Raw genomic sequence first — 23,046 nt, 5'->3', positions numbered from 1 at the left:
TTCGTAGTTTACAAAGCACTTTTCTCACAGACTCCACACCTTGCTAGGAAGGGCCACCAGTCCATCATTTCTTTTCATTGCACAGAGCTGAGAAAGCTAAGGCTGGAGAAGTGATATGCCCAAAGTTGGATATTGGACTTGGCATAGACTTGAACTTCTTCCTCTACTCCTGGCCAGAGTTTCCCCCAACTGCACTCAAGGGCCACTTAATTATGTTATAGGGTGGAGCACAGCCTCTGAGTGAGGCTAATGGATTAAGTGACTTCTTTGCAGTTGGTGCTTGGCAAACTTCTGGGCTTGGAGAACATGAAGTCATTTCTTTGCCAGACAGGAAAGGAGCTATTTTTACAGAATCACTGTTCTTTAAGCCACTGCTTTCCAGTGATTGCTGAGCACATTTCTGAGAGAAGTAATGACCACCACCATCGTGACCGACTACAAAGTCTATCTCTCCCGACCCAAGGAGAGCATTTTTTAAGGCTTTATTATTTTTTTAGAGCAGTTTTAGGTTCAGAGCAAAATTGGTGTGAAGGAACAAAAGTTTCCCATATGCCCCCTGCTCCTACGCATGCATGGCCTCCCCCATCATCAACATCCACCACCAGAGTGGTACATCTGTTAAAACTGATGAATCTACATGGACACATTATTACCACCCAAAGTCTCTAGTTTACAGTAGGGGTCACTCTTGGTGTTGTTCGTTTTATGGATTTGGACAAATGTATAATGACTAATGTATAAATGTATAATGTATCCACCATTGTAGGATCATACAGAGTAGTTTCACTGCCCTACCAATCCTCTTGGAAAAGCATTTTTTATCATTTTAAAAAAACTATGTAATGAGGACTGCCACAGGAGGTAATTTAAAGCTAAAGTAGTAGAAGCACTTGAAGAGACATCAGCCACAAAGATTAAACTACGAAATAACATTTGTCAATGAGGAAAGTCATGTGATCCACACCATTCCATGTAGAGAGAACTTTCCAAAGCCCCACACTCATTGGTTTCTTCCTTCTTTCTCCCCACTCACAGGTATAAAGCCCATTTAGATCTGTAGTTCTCAACATTGGCAGCACCGAAGAAACACCTGGACGGCCAGGCCTGGCTTCAGGGGATTGTGACCAGTGCCGTTGTGCTCAGAAGGGCCTACACTTAGTTTAATGCTCTGCTGCCAAAGTCTTAAAGTTCTTGATAAGTTTTGAACAAGATATCCTATGTTTTCATTTTGCACCAGGCCCCACAAATCATGTAGCCAATTCTGTAACAAGATTTTAAATACGTCATCCCCAGGCTGCACCCAGACCAACTAATCAGCATCACTGTTGGTGGGACCCAGAACTGTAATTTGTAAAGCTCCCCAGGTGATTGTAGTGGCAGCCAACTTTGGGAACCACTGGTGTAGAACCAAAGTCCTCACCTGGGTGCTTATGTGTGTGTTGTGGGGAACATCAGGTTCACCTGGAGCACTTTTCCAAACTTCACACACTGGTATATACAAATTGATAAATTGATTCCTAAATATTCTGATCCCACCTGATTAGCCAGGCAGGGACATCTCTCTATGAGATAGTTCCACTGTGTCTGCTGTTCCCCGGACATTGAATTGCTGTGACAATAACTGTACAGTTGGGGCATGGTGGTCCCTGGATTGTAACTTCATTTCCACACAGCTCTGTTCCCTGTGGCACTGTTAACCAGCACCCCTACCGAGAGGCAATAAGGCAGGAAAAAGGGTGGGCCTGGACCACAACCCTCACTCTGACTCACACCTCTGGGGTTTGGGGCATGTTTTCTTTGTGCCTCAGGTTCCTTATTGGTAAAATGGACATAATAATAATCAACTCATGAAGGTGTTGTGAGGATTGAAAAAATAAGTCCTGCAAAGAGCCTAGCACAGTGCCTGACAGTACACCTCGTGGTCAATAAATGTGGGTGTACTATTTCCTTCAAGAAGAAATGTGATCATAACTTTCCCCTCAATTCTCAACTATGTCTTTTCACTAAAAGAAAATAGAGGCTATTTTTATAACAAGGAAGAAATACCAATATTCTTCAGTTAGTATACTTATCAAATATGCAATGCGTGTTCGTTCAGCTCATTGTTATTGAATATCTGCTAGGTCAAGGTGTAAGAGGTATGGATCACACACACACGCATGTACATGTGTGTGCATACACATATATACATGTATATGGACACATGCACATGTTTACACGTGCTGTGTACATACATATATACATATACACAGATATAACAGGTCACTGTTTAGTGCTTTTATTTAAATTTTACTCATTTGCTTATTGTAACAATTCATACAACATAAACTAAGTTTACTAATCTGTGCTTCCCTACTCCTATTCCCACAATTCTAGGGTAACCATTTAAAAAATAATTTGAAATTAAGAATAAATTTGATGCAGTTTTTTAAAATATCATTCTGCATACAAACATATACCCCATAGGGGTACGTACTAATAGCATATCCTATAACTTGCTCTTCTTTTCTTCACTTAACAGTACAATGTGGACACCTTTTGAAGTCAGTACATATCACTCATATATTAGTTTTCACTAGCTCATGGTATTCTGCAGTGTCATTTTCATGTTCCCCGGGTAATGGTTATACAGTGTTTGGCTATAGAAGACTCTAGAGCAAACAGCCTTTTATAAAAATGTAAATACTGGCACTTCTACTTCTTATGGATAGAGCAGGGATAGAGCCTCCAGCAGTTTAGAACCCAAGAGTGGACAAAGCAAAAGCCAAACAAAAATAATATGATACCCGCAAATACTTTTATTTGTATGCCTACCACATACTAGGCAGGCCCTACAGTGGGGTATATAAGCTACGAACGTAAATGAGACTCAGCCTAACCTCAAGCAGTTCACCAAAGCTGCATGTGATTAAATGTCAAGACCAATGCTACACATGATACATATCTTAGTATTGTAAGGTCCATGTTGAAATCTTCCCATGGTGCCTAAGCCAACCTCTACTCTAGTCCTAGATTCTAACAAGTTCCATTGACTCCTGAGCAATTTTGCATGAAAGGTCACGCAGCTTCCTTTCCATCTTTTTTGTATCAGAAAACAAAAGGAACTCGTAACTGAATCACAGCAGAGATGTTAACTGCCTTTTCTAATGTGGCCAGTAATTTATCTGATTGCTCACAGTGTGGTCCATCATTTTCTTCCAGAAGCTGAAAGTAAAAAGGACGGTTTTCCCAGCAGAAAGCCATGCTTCTCCTGTCAGGCTTTTGACACACATTTCGGTGATGCACTTACAAGTAGACACTAAACTGCTTCACATGAAAGAACTGGAAGTTAGAAAACCAAGTTAACCCATAAAATAACTTTTGAAAGTACATTTAACGGGATTCAACAGATTTTTTTAAGCAGCTAGGAAATAGTGTCACCAGATCGCTTTACCCCTGGTGATTGTACCGCAGAAATGTTTAAATGCTGTGGCACCCATGGAGGTCTGCAACTCCTGTTTGCTGGAGAAACCACATGCCTTTCAGTTGCCAGGAGTGCAGTTAGCTGCCAGCCTCCAGCTGCAGCACCTCTAGGTTCAGTGACTGAGCATGGGGGGATGCTAGAGCCTGGAAATTTCTGGAATCGGCACTCTTTGCTCTGGAGCTCCCCACTGGGTTGGATGAGACTGTCAGATATGCATTGCAGTCTCAGATTCTCCTTGTCCATAACTGCTTCCTCCTTTCTTTTCACACTGTTAGGTTTGCACGGTGATCCAGGATTCTGGCCAGCTCTGCTCCTTCCCCTTTTATCCTGCACAGTGTCTGCTAACTTCCCTTCCTAACTTCTCAGTGTCTGCTTTCTGGGGGACCCAATAGCTGCAAACATTTTCAGGGCAACATAGGAACATAAATGCTATTCATTTTGTTCAGAAAACTAAAAATGTGAATACATCCCCTAGCTCCTGGACATTCTTGTGCCATGCTCTGCTAAAAATGAATGTTGGCTCTGCCAGATTGACCCTTCACTTCAATTATTCAGCTGGGACACAAATGAAAAATCCAATGTGGGGTAAAACAAACTCATATATATGAAAAAATCCAGCCATTGTTAATATAACAAGAACAGTTTGCAGGACAACAATGTAAAAAGGCAGTGAAGGAGAATGGATTGGAATGGGCATGCGTGAACAATGACAACTTCACTGTACTAGTCAGTGGGGGCAGTAGACATGGTTGAGTGAGCATGTGTACTATGTGGCTGTTGCATTCAAAATGGTTGAGTGAGTAGAGCAACAAATCTACATCAAATTTTGCATTAAGCTTGAACATTTCTCCATGAAAACATTTTGGATGATTCAGAAGGCTTTCAGGAATGATGTAATGAGTTCAGCACAAACAAAAGCGTGGCACAAATGCTTCAAAGATGGTTGAGAATCTGTTGAAAGTGTTCCATGTTCTGGAAGGCCTGAGACAAGCAGAACACCTGACAATGTTGAGTGTACAGGCTACAATCAACAAAGATCAGCGTCTGACAGTGCGAGAATTAGAAGCTGATCTGGGGATTCCAGAAACTACTGTTCTGAGATTTTGATGTGGGATCTTGGTATGAAACGTGTCAGGGCAAAATTTGTTCTGCAGCTTCTGCTACCAGAGCAGAAGAAACATCGTGCTGCAGTTGCCAATGACTTGATTCGAACCACTACCAGTAAATCAGATTTCCTCAAGGTCATGATGCTGGGACACCCATGTGAGGTCCCAAGGTGCCTACTTTGAAGGGGACTTAGGCGTTATTGTCCTGTGGACAATGTTTCTTATATCTTCTTCAATAAGTGTTTCTATTTGTCATAGTACTGGCTGGATGCTTTCTGGACAGGCCTCGGTATTCTGAAATCCCACTTTAGGTACCCGAACTATTTCTAAGATCTGGGCTAAGGAATGTGTTTTAATATTCCTTCTTTGTTTGTCATGAACTGATTAGAGCCAAGACATCGTCATTACAATGAGATACCACTATTTCCATTTCTGCCTCTCTAAACACAATTGCACTTTGAGCACCATTGTGTTTGATAAGCTGCCTCCCCGTGTGGTTCTACAAAGTGAGAAGGAAGCAGGTAATAATTGCATTCTTGTTGCAGGAGAGTTTGGAGAGGTGTACAAGGGGCGTTTGAAACTTCCAGGCAAGAGGGAAATCTACGTGGCCATCAAGACGCTCAAGGCCGGGTACTCAGAGAAGCAGCGTAGGGACTTTCTAAGCGAGGCGAGCATCATGGGACAGTTTGACCATCCCAACATTATTCGTCTGGAGGGTGTGGTCACCAAAAGTCGGCCGGTCATGATCATCACAGAGTTCATGGAGAATGGCGCCTTGGATTCCTTCCTCAGGGTAAGAGAAGCTCAGGGGTGGATGATGTTAGCACTGCTGGACACCAGGGAATGCTGGCTGGGGAGAAATGTCTGTGTGAGGATAACCTGCCATTCAGAAATTGCTCCATAAAATGCAGGTGGGAGTTGGAGGTGTTCATGAGATTAACAGATTTGTTGCTAAAACAGAAGAACAAAGAGCTTGTGGACCCCTCAGTAGGAGGATGGCATGTTGTAGGGCCTCAATAAATGCTTGATAGATTAATAAGAATGAATAGATGGAGACAGAGAATGGCCATCAGCATCTGTACGAATTCTGGAGATTGAAGAGACTTTCAGCTGCTCTATAGCCCCGTGTGATTCATACAGATGCCAGTGGCTGCCTTTTCCCTAGCACTCCACTCTCCCTTCCCAGCCAGTTCTCATCATTTGCAGTTCACAGATAAAGCAGGTTGCCCTTGTCTGGTACCTGGGCCACCTGCCCTCTGGGCAAGAAAGGGAAAGATTGGGTCACCAGCATCCACAAGTCTTTTCTGGGGTTGATGAAGAATGTGATTCCCTCCCAACCTGCAGCATAGGTGGGGGTGCCTGAAGGCCTATGGCTGGGAGATCTGTAAAGGACTTTTGTCAGTGTGCCCAAATGGAGCCACACTGGGACCATTTTCATCTCTGTGAGATATCATAGAGCTACTCAGAGACGGGGTGAGTGTGGGTGGCCATGATGCTGATGCCTAGGGAGTGGAAGCTGATTAAGCAAAGGCCAGGGAGCAAGGCCTCCTTGGACAAAAGGTTCAGCTGGGGATTTCAAGGGAACCTGAGAGCAAAGGGGGCAGCACCAAAGAATGGGGCAGGGTCTTCTGAGCAAGGACTTCAGGGTAATACCAAATAGCAGACTATGCCCATCACCAAAGCTATCAAAAAGTAGCTCTAGCTGCAGAACACAGAACCATTTGTAGTCAGCCATTGAAACATTCATGCGGTGACTGCTCTGGTTACTCACTGCGCTGGGTGCTGGGCCTCTAGAGAGGAAAGAGACATTTCTCTAATACTGTGTAATAAATCATGCCAAGACTTTAGTGGCTTAGCACAACAACGATTTATTTTGCTCATGAAAATGCAATTGGAATGGGCATCTTCATTCCATGTGGTGTCAGATGGGGCAGCTCAAGGGCTGAGGCCTGGAATCATCCAAATCTTGTCACTCATGTGTCTTGTGGTTGATACTTGGTGTCAGCTAGCATCCCTCCATGTGACCTTCTTGGGCTTCTTCAAGCAAGCTGGAACCCTAAAATAAGCATCCCCAGAGGAGAAGGCAAAAGCTGTATCTGCTTTGTAACCTGGCTTCAAAAGTCACACAGCATCATTTCAACCATAGTGATGGGCCCACCTAATGCAAGGGTACGAAACAGGTCCCATACTTTGATGAAGGACAACAACTTAATATGTTCTTACACATAAGGGATGGGGGGGTCCTGTTATGTCCATCTTAGAGCATGCAACATGCCACAGAAGTCTCTATTCCCAAGGACCCTAGTGTCCAAAACTTCCAACAAGCGTCTGTCTATATTGTACTTCTGTTTCTATGCATGGAATGCAGAGGTATCATAAGCAAAGAACTGAAATCTTGCTAGGGAAGATTTCAAAAAGGTTGGAGAATTTATCTGATATTGGAGAATCAGGAATTTGCAGACAGGTGGAGGAACAGGCATATAAGATGAAAACAATGGAAGAGTGTATTCAAAGACCAGAGTCAGCATTGCCTATTTGGCAATCTGTCAGCAGCTGCATGGTGGCTCCAAAGCTCAGGAGCAGAGCTTAGGAGCTGCAGTGTTTCGGAAGGGTAGCTGAGGGACTTGCTAGACGTGGCATTTGCACAGTATTGAAACTAACTTTGCAGGGCAAACACACACTTTTTGCCTTGTCTGAATCATTAAGCAGTAGTGCCCCCCATTTTTGGTGGGGTCGGGGGGGCAACAGATGTAGATTGTGGACCTCATGTACTTTGCCTGTCACAGCCTCCTTGAGGGTATGGGTTATGCCTTGTATTTTGCCACCCCCGGTACGTAGCACAGTGAGTGCTTGGTAAATGCTAGTTGAATGAGAAATCCAAATAAGCATTTCTGGGACAAAAATGTTCCAGGGTGACAAGAGAAATGTAGTTATTCTGAGTGAGCCTGGTCTTTTGTCCATGCATCCAGCCCTCTCATGCAAGAGCATGGATGGGCCATGTTTTCCTGCAGGCATCCATTCATGGTCAGAGCTCTCATGAAAACAGTCAAATAAAAATGAATAGAAGGCAAGGTTAGAAGAAAAAGTGTTTTCTGGAACGAGCCTCCAGACCCTTTTGGGAGTCGTTTATTTCCTACATGTCACCGGACGGTACTTTACAGAGAGTCACAACATGAACTGGGACTGTGATCGGATTCTCTCTGTGTCTGGATGGTGCAGGAAACACGGAGATTCATTCTCAGGAGGCTGTGGGAAATCGAAGCTGCACAGTGGTGCTCTGCACAAGGCTGTTTCCATTTGGGGACCAGGACATGGGCGCATGTTGGACACCATTATTTTTCATGATGATGAGGCCTGGGTGATGGGAGAAAAGCTAGGGGCAAGAGAGGAACACAGGAAAACCAAGGAGAAAGGGTGGCAAGAAAGGAGCGGCCAGAGCAGGCAGCGCCAGGAGGAAAGGGGAAATGAAGCGTTTCTGACTCCTCACACAGCATGGAGGCAGGTAATCTATAAATCTAATTTCGGCCTTACTAGCAAACCCTGGAGCATAGCAACATTAATTGATGTATCTGCTGCTTGATAAAATCTAAAAGTAGGTCATCAGTTAAGTTCTGTAGGGTCCATCTTCTGAGAAGTGGAATAATTTCAGGATCACCATTCAGAGAAAAAAAGGGTTAATCCTCAAAATGTGCATTTGTTTCCTCCTTCCAACTGGCCCTTTCACACTGGATATGGCATCTTTGGAGAGTGGCCACAGCTACTGCTCTGGGTCAGCATCTGAGAGGCTCTGGGCATTGGGGATCCAGTGAGCTCGCTGGACATGACTTCTCACAGTCCACTCAGGCTCTTCCCCCATTGTGGGACTTAGAATCCCTCACATTCTGGAGGGGTTGGAAACACCGTTGTTCTTCAAGCATACATTCAATGTGTTCGTTATATTCCATTTTTTCCCAAATGTCTGTGCCATGGATTATGTAGCAGGCAAATCTATAATTAAATACTTGTTTCCTTCTTGGCATTCAAATTCAGGGGATTGAATCTGGAGGCTCTTCCACAGTCTTATGAACAACCCCTGAATCTCATCAATGTCCCATGCTTGAGCCAGCAAGGTCAACATGCTCTGTAAGACTTCTGTGCCTAAAATTTAGCCTTATGGTGGCTGCTGGTTCATTCACAGATGGTCATAACTGAAAGACTCTTGGAAGTCACTGAGCAGTGACAAATGGAGACGTTTCTCATCAGGGAAGCTCATTCATGGGCTGAAACTAGACAACAGCAACCCAGATGTCAGGAAGAGAACACCAGATTGGGAACCCTGAAACCGGGGTTCTGCTTTGGGCTCTGCTATGAGTCACCCTGTGGCCTTGAACAAATCTGTTAACTCAATTTCCCAATCTATAAACTAAAGGCATTGAGCTGGATGATCTTGAAAGGTCCCTTTCAGTTAAAAAAAATCTATGATTCATTCTCTTCAAACAAATCAAATAAGGGTTTCATTTCCTGAAGTGGATTTGTCAATGAAAGTTGAAATACCTAAATCCTTCCTGTCTAATAAAAGGGCCAGCAAGTAGCTTCAGTGAATTTGAAGAAAAGCAATTTCAGCAGAAAGCACTTCATGAAGGGAAGAAAGTTTAAATCACTTCACCTAGGCTGTATTTCTTCTGTGTGCTGTGTTTTTACCATGTGCTCAGCGTGGCAGATCTTTTCCCAAAGTCACTAAGAAACCTCCCTCTTTTTCTAATCTTGTTTATTTTTATATGCTAATGTTCACATCCCTGGACATTCTTCCTGGGATGTTATACCAATGAAATGAACATAAAACAGTTGAACATTCCAGAAAATCTTAATATGCTTATATCTTTAAATTTCACCAAGATTATGAACTCAACAAGCATGATCCTGTCTTGTCATGATATGTGATTACCCTGAAGATCCCAAAGAAAATGAATTAGCCTTCACAAAGTCCGCATATTCCAATGGAAAAGGCACTGCAGTTAAAACGAGTCAGATAAGTAGAGCATATATGTGGTAGAGATGTCTCTACTTTCTGTTTCCATGGCCGGGGCAGACACCATTAATCAATCATGGCTTCTTTTCCTGTGAAGCTTAGACACAGCTTTATTCTCCACCCAGCATTTGAGACAGCCATTACCAATTGATCAGAGATGGAATGCCAGTAGAGACATAATTTGCTGTTCTGGACATAGAGTCTTGTTATAAGCCAAAACCACATGGAGTGATTGAAGGCTGATCACTTAAACTTTCTGGACTTAATTTATCTTCTCTATAAAAACAATATATTATGGCCTGCCTTTCACAGAACCAATTTTAAGGATTAGAACATATCTATGAAGTATGACTTGCCATTCAAAAGTCAAGTAAAGGAAGAAGTCAGTGTTTATTGATTAATTGATCCAAACTTCAGGCTTGCATCATTGGTTTCCAATCATATGCTACAACAGTTGGAGGGAGAAGCTATCACATGCCAACCTGTTGAGCTCAGAATGGCCTGTGAACTAGGTTCTCCAAGGGCAATGGTCCTAGGATATCTCCCACACACACCTTGAACCCACAGTTCTGGCCCCAGGTGTCCTCAGTCTCTCTCACTGTGCACCCCAGGTACATGGGAGAGCTAATTTGTGTGACACTTTGGCCTTGCTGATAATACCAGCAGCCATTGCTGCTGCCTTCATGTTTACTAGGCACTGAGCTAAGACCTTTTACATTTATCATCTCATTTAACCTCACCAAAATCCTATGAAATATGGACACTATGGGCACTATGTTCTTATTTTACAGATGTGGAAATCACTGCTCCAGAGGTTAAATGACTTGACCAAGAGCATGCAGCCAGTGAGTGGCAGACCCTGGATCCAACCTGGGTCTGTCTGGCTATAAAACCTTGAGTTTTAGCTATTTATGGGCCCTTGTTGACCCCAGAAACTCTAAGAATGACTGATCTAAATTTTAAAACAAATTAGATCATAAAGCAGGCCTATGAAGACTTAAGTGACTTAATGTGTAAACATAGACAAGTTACTGCACATGCTTTCAACATTCTCTTCTCAAAACTGTTTACCGCCACCACCAGGGCCTCCCCCAACATCTATATACAAGCTGGCTTCTTTAGGGAGACATTCGTTTTCAACGGCAGTGTTGTCTACATGCGTGGAGAGGAAGTAACAACCTGAATTGAAAACGTATGACCCTGTGAGTTCAGGCTGAGTGAGAATACAGTTTATAATAGACAGAAGGTGCATGAGAGCTTTCTGAGGAGGCAGATCCCCAGAGAGCTACTTAGTGAAGAGGAATGGTGGTAGCCTGGCTAACTTCTTGAGGAGGTGTTGACTAAATTTCATTAGTAAGAAGGAAAATTTGCATCACTCACAGCACATCCAGCTCTTGTACATGGGCACCGTGTGCTGGAAAAAAAACAGTCCAAGTTTCTAAAAAGCAGCTCTTCACTGTTTTTTGGACTCAGAAGAAAATAGTGCGGAAGAAGCATTCTGGGCTGGTAGTTAAGTTTTGAGTTAGAAACAGCCTGGAATGTGGGGTATGTCAAGGTTAGTGTGTTTGGGGTCCTATTCTGGCAGGGCCCTCAGGAAGCAGTGCAGGGAGCATCAGTTTGCTCTAGTCCTTCAACTTATCAAGGGGCATAACCCTGGTGAACAAAGACCCAGGCTTGCCATCTTGCATGAGGAAGTCTTCAACAATTCATTCTGGCATTGTTAGACTTTTTGATTGTTGGGGTTTCCTCTAATAAACAGGGTAGTTTTATAAGAGCTCTTCTACTTTTTCATACTTAGTTTTGCATAGGAAATGCGTCTGCAGGAGCCCGTGTGTAAATGATGTGTCCCACACATATTTAAGTGAGGTAGTGCATGCGAGTGCCTTGTGTACCATCTCACATAGGGTATGTGATCAATAAATGGGAGCTTCGCACACTGTTTATGCTTCCTGCATTTTGCATGAGGACACTGGGGCAGAGGAGTGACTGCCTTGCTCAGGGCCTGTGTTCAGGTTACTAGACTGGACCCTAGGGGTCTGTCTCCTTCCACCTCTCCCCCAGTCCAAGCATTTTGATGCCTGAGCCATGCTCTACTTACAGAATACAACTCATAGCCCTTTGGGGAGCAGCTGTGGCTGGACTAGATGGGAAAATGTATTCTTAGCAATGTAACCCAGGGTTCACTTATTTAACCAGTATGGGCACAGCTAAGACCCAGGGGCTTTGAGGAGACAGGAGGATGGCACAGATTCACTCACTGAAGAGTTGTCATCTGACCATTGATGAGGGCATCCACCCAAGAAACTGATCCCACTGATGATTGGAGAGAGGACAGCACTGAAGGTTGGCATGAGGAGGAGCGGCAACAGCTCTCGTTCACTAGGAGGGGGTCCATGTGCCAGGCACTGTGTGTGTATTTCTGCCCTAGCAATCCCTATGGGGCTGGCATGGTTATTCCAGTGTCAGAGCCTGGGAGTACCCAAGGGAGATACTTTAGTATTTAATTCTGGAAACAGGGAGCAATGTATCAGTCATTCATTCAGCACATGTTTATTGAGCTTTGTCTACCTATTACATTAAAGCCCTCTACTACAGTGGTGACCACAAGAGGAAGGGTTCTAATGCTCAAATTGCTTAGAGTCAAGCAGCAGAGATAGACACACACACACACACACACACACACACACAAACTAAAAGTTGTGACATTTGCTAGGAAGAAAAGAAAAGTGAAAGATAGTAAGAAAGTACTAAATATATTTGAGGAAGGGAACTAGTTACAGAGACACCCTCTCTGGAGAACACTGAAAGGCAGGTAGGTGTTGATTGTGGGGTAACAACAGAGGGAATGGCATGTGTAAAGGACCTAAGGAAGGAAGAGCCTGGCTTGGAAAAAGATTGAAAGGTCGACAGCCACTGTGGCTTTAACACAGGCATGAGGGGTACACTGGCATAAGGTGAGGCACTAGCTGATCCCTGGGGGTCTCGTGGGCCATGCTAAGGAGTTTGGAGCTTCACCTTAACACAATGGGAAGCTATTAGAGAGCTTTAAGCCAGAGAGTGACGTGCCCTGATTTATGTCTTACAAAGATGGCTCTAGCTACAGGGTAGAGAATGGATGCACAGTGCACGGTGGCTGTTATAGGTGATGGATGACAATGACTTGGTTAGTGTGGTGGCAGTGGAGATGGAGAGGAGTGGATGGGTTTGTGATGTAATTTGGAGATGAAATTGACAGGGCTTGGCAAGGGGAAGAGAGCAGAACATTTAAGGAGAGGGATGAGGATGGAAGTAGGGGAGGGAGGGGGCAGTGAGCATCCGCCCAGCGCTGAGAGGCTGACAAGTGGCAGGGCTGTGGCGCTTCGGCTCTTGCTTAACCACTGAAGCGCATCTTGATCCTGATGCCCCTTGTGTCTTATTACAGCAAAATGATGGACAGTTCACGGTGATCCAGCTGGTGGGGATGCTCAGGGGCATTGCTGCTGGCATGAAGTACCTGGCCGAGATGAACTACGTGCACCGGGACCTGGCTGCTAGGAACATTCTGGTCAACAGTAACCTGGTCTGTAAGGTGTCCGACTTTGGCCTTTCCCGCTACCTCCAGGATGACACCTCAGACCCCACCTACACTAGCTCCTTGGTGAGTCCTTCTTGGTATTCTCAGGTGAAAGCATGGCATGAGAAAAAGGTGGCTGAAACATGTCTGTGGACCCAGGGCAGGGACCTACTCAGAAGGACTGGACCTGAACTCACCTCTCTCCTGGGGGAGCCAGGTGGTAGGAGAAATATCCACCTGGCAGAAACGATAGCAGCTGGCTGTGCAGGCAAACATTTGGGCACAGGCTGTGAGGCAGGGTCAGTATCTATTCTGAAGCAATGGTGTTTCTTACCCAATGGGAAGAGGATGTTTGGAACGGATGATTTTGGGGAATCTGAACAGTTGGACAGTGGCACCAGAGACAACTGTCAGCAGGAAACAGGCTCTAGTTAGGTTGACACTGTGTCACCAGGTAGACACTTGGTCTCCTTCTCTTCTCCTTTTCTGTTGCTTCCAGATAGCTTTAAGTACAGCCACATGATGAGTTCTCTTACATTGGTTTTGCCTGCTCTGCCACCCCCTCCACTTCCCAGGCAGCTCTAATCATCTATGTCTAACTGCCTAGTTAACTTTCGCAGGTCCAAAATAGAGCACTTGATTGACGCTCTGGTTTCCCTTCCCCACTCTCTCCAGCTCAGTGGTTGCTCCACAACCAATGACTGAAACCTAGGAGTCAGCCTTGATTTTTCTGTATGCCTCATCACTCATGTTCAATCCCTCAGCAGCTCCTACAGGTTCTCGTAAAATCTGTCCCTTTGTTTTCATCTCTCTGTCCCCACCCTACTCCAAAGTACCATTCTCTTTCACCTGGACCGGTAGCTTCCAACTAGTCCTCCTGGTTTCCTCTTATCTTCTTACGTCCATTCCCAACAGCATCCCCCTACCAATCTAGCTGTGTTCTTTAAACTTGCCAAGTTATTATTATTATTATAAAAATGAAAGCAATACAGAGAAATAACAGGAAAAGGACACCTACAAATCTACATTACTGTAGAGTACTGTATTTTTCAGACTATAAGACACACTTTTCCCTGCCTAATTTGGGGGGGAAATGGTAGTGCGTCTTATAGTACAAATGTAGCTTACCTGGTTTGGGGGGGTGCGGCTATGGAGTGGGGTATTTTTCCTGTTTTCCTCCTCTAAAACCTAGGTGCATCTTATGGTTCGATGCATCTTATAGTCCGAAAAATACGGTAAATATTTTAAGCTTTGCTGGCTGAGAGGCAAAATGAGGCCCTTATGCAGAAAATTATACAACTGTTTAAAATGTAACCCTTTAAAAAGGTAAAAACACTGTTCTTAGCTCATACATTGTGAAGAGCCAGGTAACTAGCCTGCTGTGTCACTCAGGCCATAGTTTGTTTACCAACCCCTGTCCTGAAGCATCCATTTTAACACTTTGTTCAAAAATTTGGAAATTTGGGTTTTATAAAAATGGAATCATGCTATACCTATTATTCTGTGTCTCACATTCATAAACATTCACACCCTACCAGAAGTGTGTGGTACCAGTCTTCCAACATCTTTGCCAGTGCTGGAAGGGATCAGTCTTTAAAAATTTGCCAATCCAGTTCCATCCATGCCACTGCAAAGGGTATAAGCTGCTTCTTTCTCTCTGCTGCGTAGAATTCCATTGTGTAAATGTACCATAGTTTTTGGATCCACTCATTTGCTGATGGGCACAAAATTAAGAACAATGTAACAATAGCCAGAGGGGAGTCGGGAGGGGATAATGGGGAGAGGGGTCTATAGGAGCTACTATAAAGGACATAAGGACAAAATCAAGGGGGAGGGTACAGGTGGGGGAGGGAGGTGGGACTGGCTGGGGTGGGGTGGAGGGATGGGGAGAAAATGCAGACAATTGTAACTGAATAAAAATTAAAAAATTAAAAATTAAAAATATTAAAAATATTAAAAATTTGCCGACATCAGTGCCTTTTTGCACAGTTATTGGCACTCATGTTTCTTCTTCCATTAATTATCTATACATGTTTTTACCTACTTTTCTATCAGGTTATTTGCTCTTTTTTTTCCTTTTTAATTATTGATTTTAGAGAGAAAGAAAGAAACATCAATTTGTTGTTTTACTTGTTTGTGTATTCACTGGTTGATGCTTGTATATGCCATGACTGGGGATTGAACCTGCAACCTTGGTGTATGAGGATGACACACTAGCCAACTGAGCTCCATGGCCAGGGCTATTTGTTGGCATTTTAGAAATTTACAAGTGGTTTTATAGTAGGGATATTAATCCTTTGTTAGCCATATATGATACAATCAGTTTCCCCTCCCCCACCTGTTAGTTGTTTGATATTTTTTATGATATACTTTGGCTTCCAAAAGCGGTCAATATTCATGTAGCCCAGATCTATTTTTTTCCTCTATGTCTTTTTGGATTTTCTGCTTTGTTTTAAAAGTTCTCTTCACTCCAAGTATATAATATGCTTTTTAAAGTTTCCTGTATTATTGGGGAGTGTTCTATATGTAAATATTTAATATTCCTGAAATTTATTTATTCTTGTCAAGATTTTATTTTGAAAATTTTAAAGCATGCAGAAAACGTGATAGAATTTTACAGAGGACAGCCATTTTCCACCACCTAGATTCTAGAGTCCATTTATCACTCCACCCTATTTTGTTGGCGCATTTCCAGGTAAGTTGCAGACATCAGTACCTATCACCCCTAAACACTTCTCCTTACATGTCTTTAACTAAAGTATTTGTTTATAGTTGGGTTTTTTTTTGCTTAAGGTAAAATTTTCATATACAAAATGCATGAATATTAAGTATACATTTAGAGTTTCAGTAAATACCTACAACTCAGTAATGCAAACTCCTATCAAGATACAGAATATTGTTTCACACCAGGAAGTTCCCTCATGTCCCTTCCCAGTCACTTCCTACCCCCACCTCACATGCAGAGGCAACCACTGTTCTGGGTTTTGTTTCAACCATAGGTTTGTTCTGCCTGTTCTAGAACTTCACTTAAGTGGAATCCCACTGTGTAGGGTGCTTTGTGTCTGACTGCCTTAACTTGGCATTCTGTGTGTGAGATCCATTCATATTTGTGTAGCACTAATTTGTTCCTACTTATTGTAGTATTATACTGCTCATTTATCCATTCTCTTGTTGACAGATGCAAGTGCTATTCTCAAATTTCTTTTTGAATATGTATTAGGACAAATATTATCCTGTTTTTATCCAGATGAATAGATAATTATGCCAGTACCACATATTAAATACATTATCCATTTTTTATTGAATCACATGTCATCTTTGTCATATGTTTGTTATATGAACTATGCTTTGATTTTTAATTCTTCTCCATTTATTGATTCTTATGCCCAACCATATTGTTCTGATTATTAACTTCAGCAAGAGTTTCACAATCTGTTTAGTTCTGATTTTAATAATTTTAGCAAGGGTTTTACTATTTGGGTAAAGTAAGTTATCCTTCATTCTTCTTTTTAAAAAAACTTTCTTGGCTCTTCTCAAATACATTTTGTTTCAAGTGCAATTTAAAATCACTTTGTCCAATTTTAAAACATGCACACATACATATACAGTAACCTTTGGATTTTAAATGGAATTCCATTCTACCTTTGGAAGAACTAACATTTTAATGACCCTGAATCACCTATGTAATGATGTGAGCCAAATATGCAATTTGTATATGCCTTATATAAAATTTTCTTAGGTAAAAACTCCCCACATTATTTTCCTATATATATTATTTGAATCATTTGTTATGGTTTTTGTGTTTCTTCTAAATGATAAAGCTTATAAACCCCTAGATCCAAGAGCTTTCTCAGTTCATCTGCCTGCCCATATGTATCATATTATTCCTCCATGGTTTGCCTTTTATGTAAAATAGAAAATTTTTTCATGTTTGCTGATTAAACAACTTATGTTTCTAAAAATACAAATTATTCACATGAGAAAACTACTTATTGAGCATCTACTATGTACCAATACTGAGCCAGGGCTTGGGGCTCAGTATTGATCAAAAGGAGGCATAGTTACTATCCTCACATCACAATTTAATGAGGAAAGAGCATATTAAACAGACATGTATACAAATAAGCTCACAATTACCCGTTGAGATAAGACCAGAGTGTTCTGTGAGAGTGTGAATAAAACAATACATAACAAAATAATCAGACTATATCTAAGAGAATTAAGGAGGGCTTCCAGAGGCAAAGATGGTGCTGTAAAAGAGATTTTAACAGTAAGTCGCCCAAGTGATGGGATGGGTAGAGCATTAAGAGACACGAACAGCATGTACAAAGAGCCTGTGGCGAGGAAGGTAATGGACTTTTAGAGCAGCTGAGAGAAAACCTTTTTACTTGGCTTTTGGAGAAAGGGGGGAAGTGACCAAGGTGGTCAACAGCAATTTCATTGTGCAGGGCCTCCTAGACCCCTGCGCTGAAATCTACAGCCTGAGGGCAATGGAAGCCATTTAAGGGCTCCAGATGTGTGCACACACGCACAGGTGCACACACAACCCAAAGGTGATGGATTTTCATTTTAGAAAAATAACCTGGCCTTTCTCTTGCCTTTTCCTTCCAATCTCTTCCCTTCCTTTCTTTAAAGACAAAACAAAAAAAATACTTTCTTGGCTTTCTTCTTTTTTTCACCAAAAAATGATTTGGCAGGCCCAATCAAAGTAGATATTCTGAGAAAGGGGAGCAAGCCCTAGCAAGGATCAAGACCTGCATGTGAGGGGGCTGGCAGCTCAGCAAGATTAGAAAACCAGCTATATACAGGGACATTGACAAATACATTGGAGGTAACATACACATATGGAAATATGAAAGCTGGAATGAATTGTATAGTGCTGGATTGGAATTGGAGGTAATGGTATGTACTTGTGGCTTTCAACATATAAAAGAGAGAGAAATAAATATAGGATGAGAATGCCTCAAAACAATGACATTTGGGTAGCAAAGAGTATACCTGGCACCTGGAATCAGATCTGGGATTCTATATATTCTTTTACACTAAAAGCAACCAAGACTCATTAGAGAAATGGCCTTTTCTAAGGACTGGCGGAGAAAGTACAAAATAAGCTGGCAAGTCTTTTTTGTTCCAGAAGGTAAGAAAGTACTCAAAGAATGATGGGAACATATCTAAAAACCATATCCAGCTTGAAGGGCCTCTTAATGTCCAAACATGGGATAATTTGAGGCTCAAAATATATATGATAGTATCAGTTTATAACCTACTGAATAAGGTAGGAACTATGTCATCCACACTAAGGAATATAAATCAATAGATGTGTTAATAGAAGAGAAAGCTTTCTCAATCCTAGAAAAATTATATTATTAGAAAATTGCTATTTGGTGACCATCAGATTAAGTTAAGAAATAGCAATGGATGCTAAGACTTAGGATGAAATCTGGAAGACAAACAGGATTTTACGTAGTGTTCTCCCTAAAAAATATTTATTACAAAAGGAGAGAAAGTAACTTCACAAAGAAATTTGGCAACGCCATCTGAATCAAGTGAATAAATTTCACGCCAGCAACAGGACAAACAGACATTGAGTGACACTTGATAGGATGCAATGAAAAGAACATAACATTTAAGATACTCTGTTCAAAATGTTCTAACCTGGGTCTCATCATGAGGAAATATCAGATTAACTAAAATTGAGGTACATTCTATTAAACACTTGGCCTATGATTTTTAAAAATTCCAAGGTCATGAAAGTCAAGGAGACTGAGCATTTGCTCCAGATTGAAGGGGATAGGGAGGTCTGATAACCAACTAGGGATTAAGAGGCCATTTCTGGGACAATTGTTGAGAGTTGGAATAAGTTATCTGGACAAAGAGTGTACAGACATTCTTGCAACGTTTCTATAAATTTGAAACTGTCATTGTATATGTATACATACACACAGATATATGTATATGTACATGTATACATATATGTATATATGAACTGTCTTTAAAACTTATATATGGCATAAACATTTACCCCGGCTGCAGTTTGGAGGATGGGTGTGAGAGAGAGTTGACAGTAGCAGCAACAAGAAGCATCAGGAGGCTATGGGGTGATGGGGGTAAATGAAGCTCAGAGGGATCAGGGGAGCAACAAGAAAAGGACTTGATAGTAAATGATGCTTAGAGGTGAAGGTGACGGAAGTCTGAGGATGGTATCTGGTGTCTGATCTGTGCCTCTGTATGGATGAGGGTGCCATTTTCTGAGAGTGGGGATCTGGAAAGGAACTGCTTGGAGGAGTCAAAGGGTTGGGAATAGATTGTAAATTTAGTTTAGAATGTGTTTCTCAGACTTTGATGGGTATCAGATTTACCTGGAGAGCTGATAAGGAGCACATAGACTCATTGAAATCGAGGAGGATCTAGGCCTTCGCATTGTTATCAAAATTTCCCAGGCAATTTTGATACCTGCGTCATTTTGAAAGACTTGTTTAGAACACTTTGATGTTTATATGTTGGTAGGATATCTAAGTAAAGCTGATAAGTATATGTCTTTGAAGCATGGAGAAGTTCAAATGAAGATGTATATTTAGGAGTTATTAGCATAAAGACAGGAATTAAAACTGTGTATAAAAGTAATGACTTGGGAGAGAGCAGAGTGGGCAGAGGGCATCATTCTGAGTGTGGGAGCGTGACATTCACCAATCCAAAAGTAGGGGGCATGGAAGTCCAATTGTTCTTTTCCTCCAGAGAAGCAATTACTGAGAATTTACTTTAAATCCTACCCCCCCCATTTTGCAAATGAAGGATCTGAGGACCAGAGTGGTCAAACGAGGAGTTACTCGAGGTCACTTAGCTTGTCAGAGCAGCTTTGGTCCTTCAGTCCAGGTCTCCAGGCTTTGAGTCCAGTGCCCAGGGTGCTGTGGCTCCCTCTCTGGCCCCACAGCATGATGGACCCCTTACCCGACTTCGGTCATTTGTGATGTCCCAGAAAGGCTGTTTCTCTGTCTTTCTTTTCCCCCCCTTTTCTCCCAAAGGTCCGGCAAAGTATTGTCTTTAGAGTCCAAATCAGTTGATATCTTTGCCAACTGACTCTGCTGGCCTTTGCGTGATTCTCACAGAGGCCAGGCAATATTGCAACTCCCCAACCCCATTTTCAGGCAGAGGAGGGCGAGTTATTAACTTTCATCTGTATATTGGTTTTCAGCTCTGTCTTTACATTTTTTCATGGTTACTCTAGAATCTACACATATGATTTTTTTTAATTTTTCACAGTTTACTTAGGGTTAATATTGTGCCTACCCTATTAAGTACAATGTAAAAATAACAATATAATCAAAACATGTAAGTTCATTTACTACCCCCATCTCTGCTGCCCTTCACATTATAATTGTTATATACATTACACCTACTACATTAAAAGCACCACAAGACAATCTCACAATTTTTCCTTTAAACAGTCATATGTACCTTTAAGATACTAGGAGGAAAATATTTTATATTAACTCAAAATAGTTCCCATTTCTCTTGCCCTTCATTCATTTCTGATGATCCAAGCTTCCCTCTGGTATCATTCCTTCAGTCTGAAGAACTTCTTTTACATTTCTTGTAATGCAGACTTTCTGGCATTAAATTCTTTTAGTTTTCCTTTACTGGAGAAATGTCTACATTTTGCATTTATTCCTGCAAGAAATCTTTTGCTGGATATATAATTCCAGGTTAATCGTTTTTTGTCTTTCAGCACTTTAAAGACATTGTTCATTGTCTTCTGGTTGTCTTGGTTTCTGGTAAGAAATCCCACAGTTGTTTAAAACATTGTTCTGCTGTATATGTACTGTGATTTCCTCTAGTATTTTTCAAGATTTCTCATTATCTTTGGTTTTTACCTTGACTATGATGTTCCTAGACATACTTTTTCCCACAAAATTTATCCTGTTTGAGATTATCTAATCTTAAATCTGTAAATTCATGTCTCACTATTAGTTGGGAAGTTTTCAGCCACAATTCTTCGAACATTATCTCCAGTCACTTTTCCACTTCTGGGGATACAATTACCTATACGCAGAACTTGTAAAATTGTCCCACAGGGTCTCAAAGCTCTGTTTATTATTTTCCCCAATTTTTTCTCTTTCTCAGATCTGCCTTTAAGTTCACTGATTATTTCATTTGCCCTTCTTAGTAATTTTTATTTTATACTTTCTATTTCTTAGCTGAGATGCCTTATCTTTTCATTCATCATGAGCATATATTTGTTTATTTCATTAAGCATAAATATAATAGCTGCTTTAAAGTTTGGGTCATCCTGAGTTGGCATGTTATTTCCCCCATAAAAGTGGATCACATTTCCCTGGTTCTTTATGTCTAGTAGTTTTGTATTATGTACATTATGAATGTCATCATGTAGAGACTGTAGGCCGTTAACACTACTCAATAGTGTTGATGCTCTTGATTTAGCAGGATGTTAACTTGGTTAGTTAGACTCAACCTGCAGACTGTGTCCTGTCTGCAGTGGGCAACAGTTCATAATTTCAGGTTCTGTGGTATTCAGTCTCTATTATACATGCTTGGTTCAAGCATCAGCCAGAGAACTTGGAAAAGTTTATACCTAGAATATGGGACTTCCTTTCCCTGGCTCTCTCATTTCCAGGGATTCTTCCCCAACTCTGCAGCAGCTCTGATTATCCTGGACTCCTTGTCTTGCTTCCTCTAGCCAGAAAAAGGATGAGTTTTTAAATTAGAGCTTTAGCCAAAGGGCAGACTTAGAGAAATGGCCCTTTGGGAAAAACTGTGAAAGGTAAAACTGACCTCTTGCTGTTCAGTTTCTGGAATCCTCAGGTAGTTTTTCCTTTATTTTCTTTCCTCTCACTTTTTTCTCTTCTTTTCTCTTCTCCTGTACACTATTTTGTTATTTGCCGGAGATTTGTTAGAATCACACTGCTCCAGCCAAAAGTGGAACCTCAGCTTATTATCCTCAATCAACAGTTCCATAAAACAGTTCTCAAAACCACTCTACTCTGTGTTAATACCCCTGTTTCATGCAGTTTGTTTGGTTTTTTTTTAGCACCGTCACCTTCTAGTACAGCTTGTTTTACTTAATAAGTGAAGACATCATTAATAGCCATGAAAGTTTTCTAGTCTTTCCTAGTAGACTTTCAGGCTTCATCGCTTATTCTGTCTTCTCCACCACACTTTTGCCCAGGTCTCTTTTCTCTGTTTTAAATTGCTCTTTCTTGCTCCAGGAGCATTTCCTTCCCACCAGGCTCCTGGAACAAAGAACAGATCAAAGTTGTTCCTTTGTGCTTTCTTGTGATTGGAATACACCCACTAAACTAGGGAGCAGGTCTGAAGTGCTCTTAACATTCCCATCCTTTAAGAGGGAGAGATAAATGAGCTGGACTGGGCTCTAACGCCTGTACGATTTACACAACTTTCTTTTTGGCAGGTATATTCCTGAATACTGTTATGGGTATTCAAATTAGCATTCCCATGTGTCTTAGTTTACTCAGGCAGCTGAAACAAAACACCGAAGACTGAGGGGCTTAAACAGCAGATTTATTTCTCACAATTATGGAGACTGAAAGGTCCAAGATCAAGGTGCTGACAGATTTAGTGTCCAGTGAGAACCTTCTTAGTGGCTTATAGACGGCCACCTCCTCACTGTGTCCTCACAAGGCAGAGAGAGAAAGAGAGCTCTGGTCTCTCTTTTTCCTAGAAGGACACTAATCCATCACGAGGATGTCACCCTCATGACCTCATCTAAACCTAATTACATCTTAAAGATCCTACCTCCGAATACTATCACACAGGGGGTTAAGGATTCAGCATATAAATTTTGGGAAGATGAGAGCATTCAGTCCATTACACAATGCTTGTATCACAGACCAGTTCTCAACCTTTGACTGCACAGGTCACATCTGCTTATCACTGGTCC

The 23,046-nt window shown here is 41.7% G+C and overlaps 1 protein-coding gene across 3 annotated transcripts in view; it reads left to right on the top strand.

Moving 5' to 3' along the window:
- EPHB1 (EPH receptor B1) overlaps positions 1-23,046 on the top strand; it is a 421,654-nt gene that overhangs the window by 361,389 nt on the left and 37,219 nt on the right. For all 3 annotated transcript variants that reach the window (XM_053930212.1, XM_053930213.1, XM_024565783.4), the window contains 2 exons: positions 5,115-5,362; positions 12,999-13,214. In XM_053930212.1, coding sequence (XP_053786187.1) covers positions 5,115-5,362; positions 12,999-13,214 — 464 coding nt within the window. The remainder of the gene's footprint in view (positions 1-5,114; positions 5,363-12,998; positions 13,215-23,046) is intronic.

This window comes from Desmodus rotundus, chromosome 8 (genome assembly GCF_022682495.2).
Source record: "Desmodus rotundus isolate HL8 chromosome 8, HLdesRot8A.1, whole genome shotgun sequence".
Taxonomy (NCBI): domain Eukaryota; kingdom Metazoa; phylum Chordata; class Mammalia; order Chiroptera; family Phyllostomidae; genus Desmodus; species Desmodus rotundus.
Note: the sequence above shows the minus strand (reverse complement) of the source record. Positions and strands in the feature narration are given on the sequence as shown.